General features: G+C 37.4%; 1 protein-coding gene across 1 annotated transcript in view; it reads left to right on the forward strand.

Moving 5' to 3' along the window:
- The window catches only part of Myh15 (myosin heavy chain 15), a 128,413-nt gene that overhangs the window by 16,974 nt on the left and 98,926 nt on the right, over positions 1-12,513 (forward strand). Inside the window, exons 10-14 of the mRNA XM_075945110.1 lie at positions 1,924-2,027; positions 3,551-3,689; positions 5,977-6,095; positions 9,694-9,843; positions 10,586-10,756. Coding sequence (XP_075801225.1) covers positions 1,924-2,027; positions 3,551-3,689; positions 5,977-6,095; positions 9,694-9,843; positions 10,586-10,756 — 683 coding nt within the window. The remainder of the gene's footprint in view (positions 1-1,923; positions 2,028-3,550; positions 3,690-5,976; positions 6,096-9,693; positions 9,844-10,585; positions 10,757-12,513) is intronic.

Consider the following 12,513-nt stretch of genomic DNA (forward strand, 5'->3'; position numbering starts at 1 on the left):
GACGCTAGATAGAGTAAGAAATGCCTACACAGAGGCATACAGCCCTAGGAAAGCCTCATGGGAAATTGGGAGTTGAGAGGCCCGAGGAGGAAGCTGCCTTGCTTTGAGCTATTTTATAAAATTTTAAAATATAAAACTTGTGTTTTATTTTTAATTTTTTTTATAAAATAGCTTTAATGAGGGCTGGAGAGATGACTCAGCTGTAAAAGACAGTGTAGTTAGAAGTATTCTCTGTCCCACTGGTCCGCCTGGACCAGTTTCTCTCTCCTCCTGCCTGAACACTTTATGAAGGCAACACTCAGAGACTTTATATCAGTTACAATTGTTTGACTAATGGCTTAGGCTTCTTATTGACTTGTTATCTCTTATATATATTAACCCATTTCTATTGATCTGTGTATCACCACATGACCATAGTGTTACCTCTATTCTGGCATCTTTCTCTTTAGGCTGCTCTAGGCATCTCTCTTCTTGGGTGGCTACATGATGTCTCCCCGAATATGCCTTCTTTCTTTCTGTATCTTTGTTGGACTTTCCACCTACCTATATTTTGCCTGTCCATTGACCAAAACAGCTTTATTCATCAACCAATAAAAGCATCATCTATACAGAAGGACATCCCACATCTGGCTAGGCTTATAACCAAAATAGCTTTAAAGGAGAATCATGGACCTATGGTTAATTAAATGTTTGAAATACACAGATGATATTGGCATATATATGTATGTATTTATGTACGTATATATATGTACATATATACCTATGTATTTGTATGTAACACACACACACACACACATATGCAAGAAACCATTGCCACAAGCACCACAGACATCCTTTAAAAAATATTCCCCAGAGTCTTTACAATTCCTCTTTCCTTTCCTTTTTCATTGTTAGAACTTTTCTACTTCATCCATATGTAAACATGATAATTTGGTTGCATTTTCTAGAATTTTATAATATGTAATCATTGTACACTGCATGTTCTTTTAATTTGGCTGAATTCAGTCAGCATAGTTATTTTGAAACTCTTTAATATTTCAATTTGTTTCTTTATTTGATGAATAATAACTTATTCTATGGAGAAACAGTAGTTTCATTAACACATTCAATATTCAGCATGCTTCTAAGTAGAGTTATTGTGAGAATTCCCATAAGCCAATTTCTTTGTCTCTGAGATTTGTAGTTCCATGAGGCAGATCTTCATTTCAATGGGTAATAAACAGAAAGATAAGTTCAAATTAAAAAAATTAAAATATATAAAGGTAACTGAGATCAAGTGTTAGGCAGCATTCTGCCAGACCAACTGACCTGTTGACAGCTGTCTTAGTTTAGATCTTACATTATGTTTCCTGATGAAATAAAACATGTCAGACTCATAAAGCCACCAGCAGTACAGTGGTTATACTGCATCTGATTTACAGATCCCTTGAATGAAGAACTCAGCCTCCTGTGAGTGAGGATGTGAAGTGATAGGAATACATGGCTAATGTTCTCTGGGTGCTGACCTCAAGAGAACTGGCTGTTTCTTAGCCATGAAACTAGGGTGTGTTATACTTAAATTTTTACAGAGCATGTTTACCCTCTGACCCTCTGTCATGATTCTAGGCCAAGTGCCTGTTATCAAAGTTTTGCAAACAAACATTATCTACAATTCCCTGCCAACTACCACCACTTTGTATTGCTGCAATTGAATCTACTTTTGATTTGGCCAACCTGGTGTTCTCTTGGGAGGCCTTGACACATGACTGACAAGTTAACAGGGGGATATATTGATTACAGAGGTTTGGGTCTAGAATATGGAATTGATTATGTCTTGTTTGCACGTAACCCATCAGCTGTAAGAGTAAGCTCAATTTTCTCCAACTGCTTTCTCAGGAATTATGCATTTCTCTAACCTAGTTAACCAAAAGTTTTCCATTATAGACATGCTCCTGGTGTCCACAAACCCCTCCAACTTTCACATTTGCTCCTGTGGAAAGGTTGCTGTGGAGAGCTTGGAAGACACTGAAGGATTTCTGGCCACAGAAGTAAGGCTTGGTAATTGTAGAAATTTAGTTTGGTGAATAAAGAAAACCAACATCATAACACCTCATCTTGAGGTCTGGAGACCTGGCTTTGCTTCTCTTGATGGTGGAGGCTGCTTCTCCCCAAAGTTTACTAACAGTAGAAGCACATATTTCCAATATAGGGGTATTATAGCTATAAAAATGTAGACAAAATTTTTAACTTAATATCAAACTTTTTTAGCTGGTGTATATCGCTAAAGTCTTTATTCTGTTTTCATCTATATGGAGTTGCTTTGGTGTTGTTGTTTATTTATAATTATACTGCAAGATCATGTGGTCCATAGAGTTTGATTTTCAGTTTCATTTTATGAGCATTTTAGGTGAATACTCAAAAATTTTTCTTCTGTCAGGCATTTGTCCTATCATTTATTCTCTTGTTGTTGAATCCCAAGACTTTTGTCTCTCTTCACCTTGTGAATGACTTAGAAGGCTAATACTCTTTTTGCATATTATAATCACTCAGTCTTGCATTCCTATAAATGACGTTATTGAAAAAGAACATGGATTCCTCCACTCTTGTCTTTATAGGCATTCTAAATTAGTTACTATAATAACTACACTCTTCTGGGACCACATACAGTGTCTCCTTAGGATGCAATGATGTGGCGACATTCTTACAGCATGCGAAAACACCTAGAGACCACCTGAACCCTAGCCAGCTTTAATTAGCTGAATTTCATTTAAGCTGCAGCTCTCTTCAGTTCCCTTGGTTGTATTTGGGACTGAGGCCCAGCTTTAAGGGGAAGAGGGCTCTTAAAGGCAAAAGTCACAGATATTTCATTTCTTCAGAATTTACAGATATTCAAGAAACTGCCTCCCCTCCGCTGTCACACAGAGATAATTAAGTTTACATAAGCCAGAGTTGTGGTTAATCATTTCACAACAGTGGCACTATTCTGGAGAGGGAGCAAGGAATTAGGGCTGCCATATTAACCATTTTAGGATATCAGGTCAGGACAGTTACTGAAATGGATCATTCACACAAAATCGAGCGTTCTCTAGTGACATGATGCTTTTTTCTTAACAACCCCTTTCACCAAATTCCAAATGAGCAGACTCTGGGAAAAAAAATCCAAAAAGAGTTGAACATGTAAGACGTATCACCCAGCAGATTCAATGATAAGTTTTATAGCCATGAAAGACAAAATAATGAACCTCCTGTAGCCAATTAGTGGACCTGTTGCTGGAAGGGTAAAGAGAAGAGCAGGGTGTTAAAGAAAACTCAAGCTACTGGGCACTAAACAACTCATGTTACCACCACCCTAATCCCCTTCTGAATGACTGAGCAGACTGCTGGTGACCAAGTATCAACAAGGCCTTTTTTATTTCTTTGAACCAAGTAGTCACTCTAGGCCCACAGCGCTATTGTCTTATTGCTGTAGCCCACAATCTGGAGTGATATGTGACATACAACATTGTTAGGTATCTACTGGAGCCATAAGGAAAAAGAGGACACCGTTAGCCCTCTGTTTCTCTTCTTACAGAAAGCCATACACATCTTGGGATTTCTTCCTGAAGAGAAGTTTGAGTGCTATAAGATCATTGGAGCCATCATGCACATTGGAAACCTGAAATTTAGACAGAATCCCAGAGAAGAGCAACTGGAGGTTGATGGCACAGAAAGTAAGGCTTACTTTACAAAGATACAATTTATAATTCTTTTCAGACCTCTGCTTTTCCAGGCCTGTCTCTTCTTTGCATGCACTTGATGTCTTCTTTTTGTTTTTCATTTCTTAGAGAATATGGAAAATAATCAGTACCATTTTCCTTAATTACTGTTAATTATTTGATTTTTTTATGTTGTGTTGCTGGGGGTTGAATTTAAGTCTTCATTCCTACTAAACAAACGCTCTGTAGCCAGCCCATTATTATTGTCGCTAGGCTTTATGTCAATCATCATCCGAGTGTACCTTCTCACAGAATAAGAAGCATTTCTCAGTTAATTACTGGTAATGCCAGAAGAGCTTATGGGCTTTTGTGAAATACACTTTTAGCTTATGGACTATTAAGAAAATGGATGGAGCAAATTTTCATAAAATATCTTACGTGGTATTAGTGGGGATCATCTAAGAAAAGACCCTTGAAATTCCAAAGTCAAACTGACTCCATCCTTTCAAAACTCTGAGGCTTAAAGTTCTGTTTCTTTTATTTTCATTAAAATAAAAAATCAGCCCTCCAGAATGAAGGAGAAAGGAGCTTCTGAGGTCCTTCCCTTAGTGAGGGCCATTGGCAGTTGATGGTTGCTGAGGGAGGGAGAGAGACTAACTTTTCTTTAGGGATGTGGTTCCTAGTCAGTAGTAAGTGGACTTGGGGTATTTTAATAATAATAAAAATAAAAAAGAGGAAAATGGGTTGTTGAGTCTCAAGGGACTTGGAAGGAAATTGATAAGATGAAATATATACATGTATAAAAATTCCAAAGAGTAAATAAAAGTACTGTGGATACTATGTTCTTAATTGATTATAAAAACCTCTCAGACATTATTACAATCAGTCATCTCTCTATAAAAGTGGAAAAAATCACAATTATAAAAAAAGATAGCACAGCTATTGCAGTAATGACATTTAACTTAAAAATTCAATTTAAAAGAAGAACTATATACATTTAGTTTTTTTAATGGACAATTGTTTCAGTTTTATATTTAAATTTTGATAATGTTTACATAACAAAATTGATCACTTTAGCATAAGTGTGCAAAAATGAAGTACTCTGTGAAATTAAGTACATTCACATTGTTTTTGTCTTTTTCCAGTTTTTTTTTCATTATTGAAAACTGAATCATGTTAAGCTTTTCCTTTCTTTATCCTGAAAACCATAGCTACATTTTCTAGCTCCATGAATTTGATTAGCCTAGGTACTTCATGTAAATGAAACCACCCAATATTTATATGTTTGTATCTGGTTTATTTCACTAAACACCGTATCTTATTATATGATATCTGTATTATAGTATGTTTCAGAATTTTATCCTTTTAACCACTTTATTAATATTTAGCTATATGTATTTATATTGTCTTGTTTATCCATTCATCAACTTATGTACAACTGCGTGACTTCCACTATTTGTTCTGAATGAATGCTAGTGTAAGAGTATCAATTTTATTCCCTGCATTTACCTCTTCTGTGTGTCTTTTCATAACTGGAATTACTGGATTAAATGCTAATTCTATGCTGTAATTTTGAGGAGCAGTCAAATTGATTCTATGAGTAAGTGGCCATATGATATTCATAAAATTCTGTAAACATAGTATTAGTTGTAAAAAAAATCACCATTTTCCATGGTAGGTTTATAAAGTTCTTATGACTCCCAGTTATCTTCCTCAAGTCCTAGTTAATGAAGCCCCATCATAGACTATGCCAATCTTCATTTCTTTATTAATTTTCCATTATATAAGCATATCTTATCTTACTTTTTATCAGTTGATGGGCTTTTTTATATTTTGAGTACTATAATAATATTACTGGAAATACTATATAACATTTTTTTGTATAAATATCTTTATTTCTCTTAGATTCTTATGCAAGAGTGAAATTGCTGGGTCCTACAATAACTCTGTGTTTAATCTCTAAGAAATTGTCAGACCGTTTTCTGTAATGGCCATGCCACATGTGAATGTCCACATCTGCTCCAACACCTGTTACTAGCTTTCAATGAAACCATTCTAAGAGATCATTAAGCGGGACTTCAGTGTGGCTTGATTTGTATCTATGAGAAGTAGATTCCTTCATTTAGCATTCAGCCATTTATTGCAAAGCTGCCATCTATGTTTTTACACTGATCTAAACACACAGTCCTTTTACCCTCTATGCAGTGTGTTCGGCTACAATGAAATGATTTCCACAGTGTTTTCCATTCTCTCTCACTCTGCTCCCTCTGTTCCTGACATTCTTCTTTTCTTGTGTGATCAGATGCTGACAGAGCTGCTTCTCTCATGGGCATTCACTCTTCTGAGCTGGTAAAGGGCCTGATCTACCCTAGGATCAAAGTTAATAATGAGTATGTTACCAGAAGTCAAAATGTCCAACAGGTAATGTAACATTTGAGGGCACTGTAATTGTGTGATCATGAATTATTTTATACACATCATATTTACATATTTTCAACGTAGGGCAATGTTAATAATTTTCTACGAAAGTAGTAAAGAGATCTAGTGTAGTAAGTACTTAAATATTCTAATTAAATATTCTAATTAAAGACAGTAGTAAGGGACTATTCTGAGTATTTTGACAATTCTCCCTTAGGTAACACTTCACTTGTGAGCTATACCTTGGTTGTTCAGCTAAGAAACTTTTAGAACTTTAGAGGATTGAAGTGAAGTATCTTGGAGGACTAACATCCCTTTACATACTAGCTCCCTTAGTGTAATCGACACATGGTTACATTAGTGAAGAGTAGGTTTTAGCCTGTATGTTGAAGATATGATTTAAAGGCACAAAAAATTGAGAAGAGACATAAAATGCAGAAAGCTATGCTGATTTAGATTAATATAAATGGCAAATGTTTTGGATGGCTGAGCTTCAGACTTCTCCTTATGCAGCAGATATGTCTAGGGTTGTTGGGTACTAAGATAATTTAAGCATACCAGTAAATTTCAGAATAATTTGTGTCTGCTAAATATATTAATCAGTGTAATGCAAACCATATTACTGTATTAGATAAGCACCAAAATCTCAGAGGTAACTAAAAATTTGTTCTCTTACTCAAACAAAATCCAGTATTTAATGCACAGCATTCTTGCATAGTGTACTCATGCTACCTGGGACACAGCTTGTGACATTGTGGACAAGGAGAAAAGGTCAGTTGAAGGGAGGTTCTCCACCCTCCACTTGGGACAGTGGTGTTAGAACTTTCATTTATATCCAATGATGAGAATTTCTCATATTTTCTCTTTACTATGGGAAAGGTAATGAATATGGTTTTTCTAGAAAAAGAAAATAGTACAGTAAAGTCATTACATTACCTCTATCATCCATAGCGCGCGCGCGCACACACACACACACACACACACACACACACACACACACACACACACACCTAGGACTAGGTTTTGGTGACTCATGGGAGGCATCCAGGTGGCAAGGGATGGGGAATCAGGATTCAAGGTCATCTTTGGATGAGTAAGTTTGAGGCTAGCCTGGACTATATGAAACTCTGGACTCTGCTCCTTCCCCCAAAATAAAAACAAAAACAAAAACCCACTACACAGTTACCTTAAGCCTCACTGAGAAAATTAAAACAATGACACAGTCATCTACTTTAAGATACCAATGCCTTCTTTAAGCATAAGTCTAGTATTGAAAATGATAGTTTTGTAAATGTCTGTTTAGCTTGTGCATCTGGGGATGTTTCTCAGTGGTAGAACACTTTGCCTAGCATAGATTTGTCAATTCTAACACACACACACACACACACACACACACACACACACACACACACACACACACGTGCACACACACATACACACAGAGAGACAGACACATATACACTAGAAATGCTTATCTTGCTCTTGTCTTACAATACTCAGAAGTAAATGGAGCAGGAATATTTATAATGTATTATCTGAGGAAACATTTAAGGTAACCTTGGTAACCTTTAAGGCCATGGATTATGCCTGAGTCATTCTGGGACACTAGCATCTAGCACACTGCTCTGCAACCAGCAGGTGATTAAGTACTAAAACAGTACAGCTTTGTGAAAGTCAAGTCACATTGTAAGTATTTTTCAGTGTCACCATTTCTTAGACAGTCACCATAACATGGATGTATAATATTCTGTGACTGAAGGATAGCATCTTTCTTCTTATAAAACCAATGAGCCTGGGAGAAGAAGGTAATTGAAATCCACCTCTTAAATTAGTGTTTTGCAGGAGATTAAGTTGTAACTCCAGCCGTTAACAGAACTAGTTAAGAAAGCTAACGTGTTATTTTTCAACATTTAAAAACAAACCACCTCATCCTCTTGGAAACAGTAAAAAGGAAATTTCTTAGCCTCACTCTTGGTGTAGGAGGTCATTCTGTCTTTGTGTTATTTTCATTGGTTAATAAAGAAACTGCTTTGGGCCTGTTGATAGGGCAGAACTTATGCAGGTGGGAAAAATGAAAGGGAATGCTGGCAGGAAGAAGGCAGAGTCAGAGAGACGCCATGGATCCGCCATAGACAGACGCTGGGAATTTTATCCAGTAAGCCACTGCCTCATGGTGATACACAGATTAATAGAAATGGGTTAAATCAAGATGTGAGAGTTAGCCAATAAGAGGCTAGAGCTAATGGGCCAAGCAGTGTTTTAATTAATATAGTTTCTCTGTGATTATTTTGAGGGTCTGGGCAGCCGGGACAAACAAGCAGCCCTTTCCTTGCAACACACTCTGACAGAGAAATTTGTATCAGAATGATTTTCCCTAAGGCCTTCATTCAGGAAGGCAAGGACCACACTGACAACAGAATAATAAAAAACTAGAAGTCAAGACTAGACAGACTTTAAGAACACTAATGGAATAGAACTACTGTATCCCAGGGAAGGGGAGTCAGCTGCTAAGAATCTTACAGCTTATCAATTAGCAGCTTCAGCAATAGCAAAGCAAGTTCTAGGGATTATAGATTTTAATATTAATAGTTTAAAAATATTATGGCTATGGTGTATTAAAAGAAAGAAATATTCTGACACTAAATGGTGAGTAAGACTTTATTCAGAACTGTTGACATGGAGATATTGCAGTAGAAAAGAGACTTTGTAATCAACTCCACATATAGCCATAGCTAGTAGGAATTTATAGGCCAAGAACAGGGAAAGGGAGTGAGTGATTGCACATTTCTAAGAAGAAATCAAGAAAAAGGGACCGCTGGTGAACTGGATTAGTAGGCTTTTTGATATAGACAGGTAAAGAATTTATGCATGAAATGGAGAATGAGATACATCATCAGGTATCAAGGACAGGAAGTCTTCATAAAATTACATAAGAGGATTTTTCTGGCAACTGGCCTGGGTAGATGGGAATGGTTTTACTATACAGACTTTGTACATCTATGGCTTGGCTTGAGTCCTGACATCTTTTAAAAGTTTCCAATGATTCTGATACTGAGAACAGGTCTTTGGACTACCACAATCAGAACAAGGCTTCAGAGTTAGGCATCAAATCATATCCTAGGATATTAATAGGAACAGGATTTATCTCTTATACTTCTGATAATGAAGCACTGTGCTAACTTTCTTCTTCTCTTCTTTCCTCCTTTCCCCAACCCTTTCTTGCTTCTTTTTTCTTTTTTCCTCATTATATTCAGCATAATTTCAAAACCATAGAAGACTAATAATCACATGCTGGTTTGACTAGAAGGTGTTTGCAGATAGACAATGCCCAGGATTAAAACAAACATTGTTTTAAATTTTTTAAAATAAATTTAAAAAATGGAACACTTTAAAGATTTACTTTTATTGTTTATGTGTATGAGTCTGTATGTGGGTGTGAGCATGTGTGAGACCAGAAGAGGGCATTGAATCCTCTGGACTGGAGTTACAAGCAGTTGTGAGCTGCCTGACCTGAGTACTGGAAGGGAGCAGCAAGTAGTCTTAAAACACTGAGCTATCTCACTACATAGTTATGAAGAAAACATGTAAATATGATTTCTAGGTAACCTATGCGGTTGGTGCTCTGTCTAAGTCAATATACGAAAGGATGTTTAAGTGGCTAGTGGCACGCATGAACCAGCTCCTGGATGCCAAGCTGCCAAGTCACTTCTTCATTGCTATTCTTGACATCACTGGTTTTGAAATACTTGATGTAAGTATATGTGGTAAGAGTAAAATCAATGAGTATTTCAAGAAAATTTGTGAAATGGCACCATGGGAAAACAAGATCAAAGCATGCTAAGGATCATTATGTCTAATATCAATGAATATAGAGTGGGAAATATCTTGTAGGATCCCATTCATGGACAGTGAACTATAGGCACCTAATGACTACACAAAAAACAAAAATAAACTCAGAAGGTTGTATTTATATATTTGTGAATACTTATACACACATATATGTGTAATAATAACAAAGAAAAAGAGGTAATCAGCTTGAGAGGAGGGGTACATGGGAAGGGCTAGAGGGAGGAAAAGGTGGGGTAAGTTTATAATAATTCTATTTCAATTTTGAAAAGAAAATAAAAACAAACAAATAAATAGAATCATTTTACCTAAACCTTAAGGGCTACTTTGATTAAAAAAGAGCTATCATCAGCAGTAATAATTATCATTACTACAATTAGTGTTAAGTATTTAATTTCTTAATCCAAATTTAAATCAAAGTAAATAAAATCCTTTGTGATTTTTTGAATCATAATTCCATTGAGTATTGTTTTATTACAATAATCATTAGTTTGTAGATTTATCTGGAGGAGACAGGAATTTAGCTGAGCACTGTTACTGCTTGAGTACATTTGTCATTGTGCAATGGTGGTTACGATTTCTCATTAATATGTATCCTTGCAAGTGGACACCTATCTTATTTTTAATTCTCTTCCTTTTATTCTTAGTACAATAGTCTTGAGCAACTCTGCATCAATCTTACCAATGAAAAGTTGCAACAGTTCTTCAATCAGTACATGTTTATTCTGGAGCAAGATGAATACAAGAAAGAAGGCCTTGAGTGGATAGCCATTGACTATGGTCTGGATTTTCAAGCCTGCATAGATCTCATCGAGAAGGTACCGTATATGTACTTGTCCTCCTCATCCATTTTTCTTTATAAACTATCACAGCTTATGGTGCTGATCCATCTCAGGAAGCGGCCTCTGTCAGCAGATGGGGGAAGGGTCTGAAAGGCTCTGTCCATCTTCTCCTAATGGTCTTTGTGTACAGGATCTGTGGCATGCCAGCTAAACTCTGCCGTCAGCTGCCCTGCTCCATCTTGTGTAATACAGTCTGACCGCACATTTGCAGCTCGTGCACTATCTTTACTGTTAAAATGCAAAGGCACTTGGTGAAATCAAATGGCCAACCTCTGTCTTTCTCAGGAGAAAAGCAGAACTGAAAATGTGAATTCTGCAGCACCTGTCTCATTAACAATGAGCATACCCATACCAGGGGAAGCTTAAGAAGATTGGGCAACCCCACCTTCTTAGTGGGTGGGCGCACCCCTCGCAGTCCTGACTTCCTTGCTCATGTTCTCCCTCCTTCAGCTCTTCATTTGGGCCTTGGGAGCTCAGTCCAGTGCTCCAATATGGGTCTCTGTCTCTATCTCCATCCATGGCCAGATGACGCTTCTATGGTGATATGTAAGATATTCATCAGTATGGCTATAGGAAAGGGCCATTTCACTCTCCCTCTCCTCAGCTGCCCAAGGAACTAGCTGGGGATATCTCCATTGATACCTGGGAACCCCTCTAGAGTTAAGTCTCTTGTCAACCCTAAAATGGCTCCCTTAATTAAGATATCTTCTTCCCTGCTCCCATATCCACCCTTCCTCCATCCCAACCATCCCATTCCCCCAGGGTCTCCCCATCTCCCCTTACCCCCACTCCACTCCCACCCCCAAGATCCCCATTTATGCCTGGGGCTAATCTAATGGGAGCTCACCAAGGCCAGCTCGACTGGAACCGAAAAAGCATGGGATCAAATCGGACTCTGAACGTGGCTTACAATGAGGGCTGATGAAAAGCCAAGGACAATGGCACTGGGTTTTGATCCTACTGCATGTACTGGCTTTGATGGAGCCTAGTCTGTTTAGATGTGCACCTTCCTGGACCTGGATGGAGGGGGGAGAACCATGGACTTCCCACAGAGCAGGGAACCCTGACTTCTCTTTGGACTGGAGAGGGAGGGAGAGGGGAGTGGGGGGAGGGAGAGGGAAATGGGAGATGGAGATGCGGAAATTTTTAATAATAATAATAAAAAAAAGAAGATTGGGTAAATTAGCATGCAGATAAGCAACTGATACAAAACCTTAGGGTTGGTACCCAGCAGAATACTGTTTGTTTTTTTAATTCAACTGGTAACAGTTATTTTAAATAATTTGTATCAGTGTTTCATGGTTTATTAACATATTAGCTGTAGTATATGGTTTCTGAATTTTGTGAGGCCTCTTACTCTGCTCTGTGTTCTGGGATGGATGAATGGGGTCTGGTAGAAGGGCTCATGTTCTCTTTTCTGCTGCTTTGTCTACCAGAACAAGCATGTCACATGGTAATAACCGCACCTTTTCTTGGTTTTATCAGGAATTAAAGTAGATTTTGGAGACCAGTCTAAGCAGATCAAAACCTTTGCCTTTGTAAAAGTTCTTTTGCTGCTTTAACATTTGATTGTCACCAACCCTGTCAGGAAGGATGTAGGGTAACTGACCTTTCACTGATTTATGCATTTTTTTAGGTTTTAGATTAAAATAAATACTATTCTTCTTAAAAAGAACAAACATTGCACTGATTTTATTTTGGTCAGTGAATTTCTCGATGAGGAGGGCAGCTTG

This window comes from Microtus pennsylvanicus, chromosome 1 (assembly GCF_037038515.1).
Source record: "Microtus pennsylvanicus isolate mMicPen1 chromosome 1, mMicPen1.hap1, whole genome shotgun sequence".
Taxonomy (NCBI): Eukaryota; Metazoa; Chordata; class Mammalia; order Rodentia; family Cricetidae; genus Microtus; species Microtus pennsylvanicus.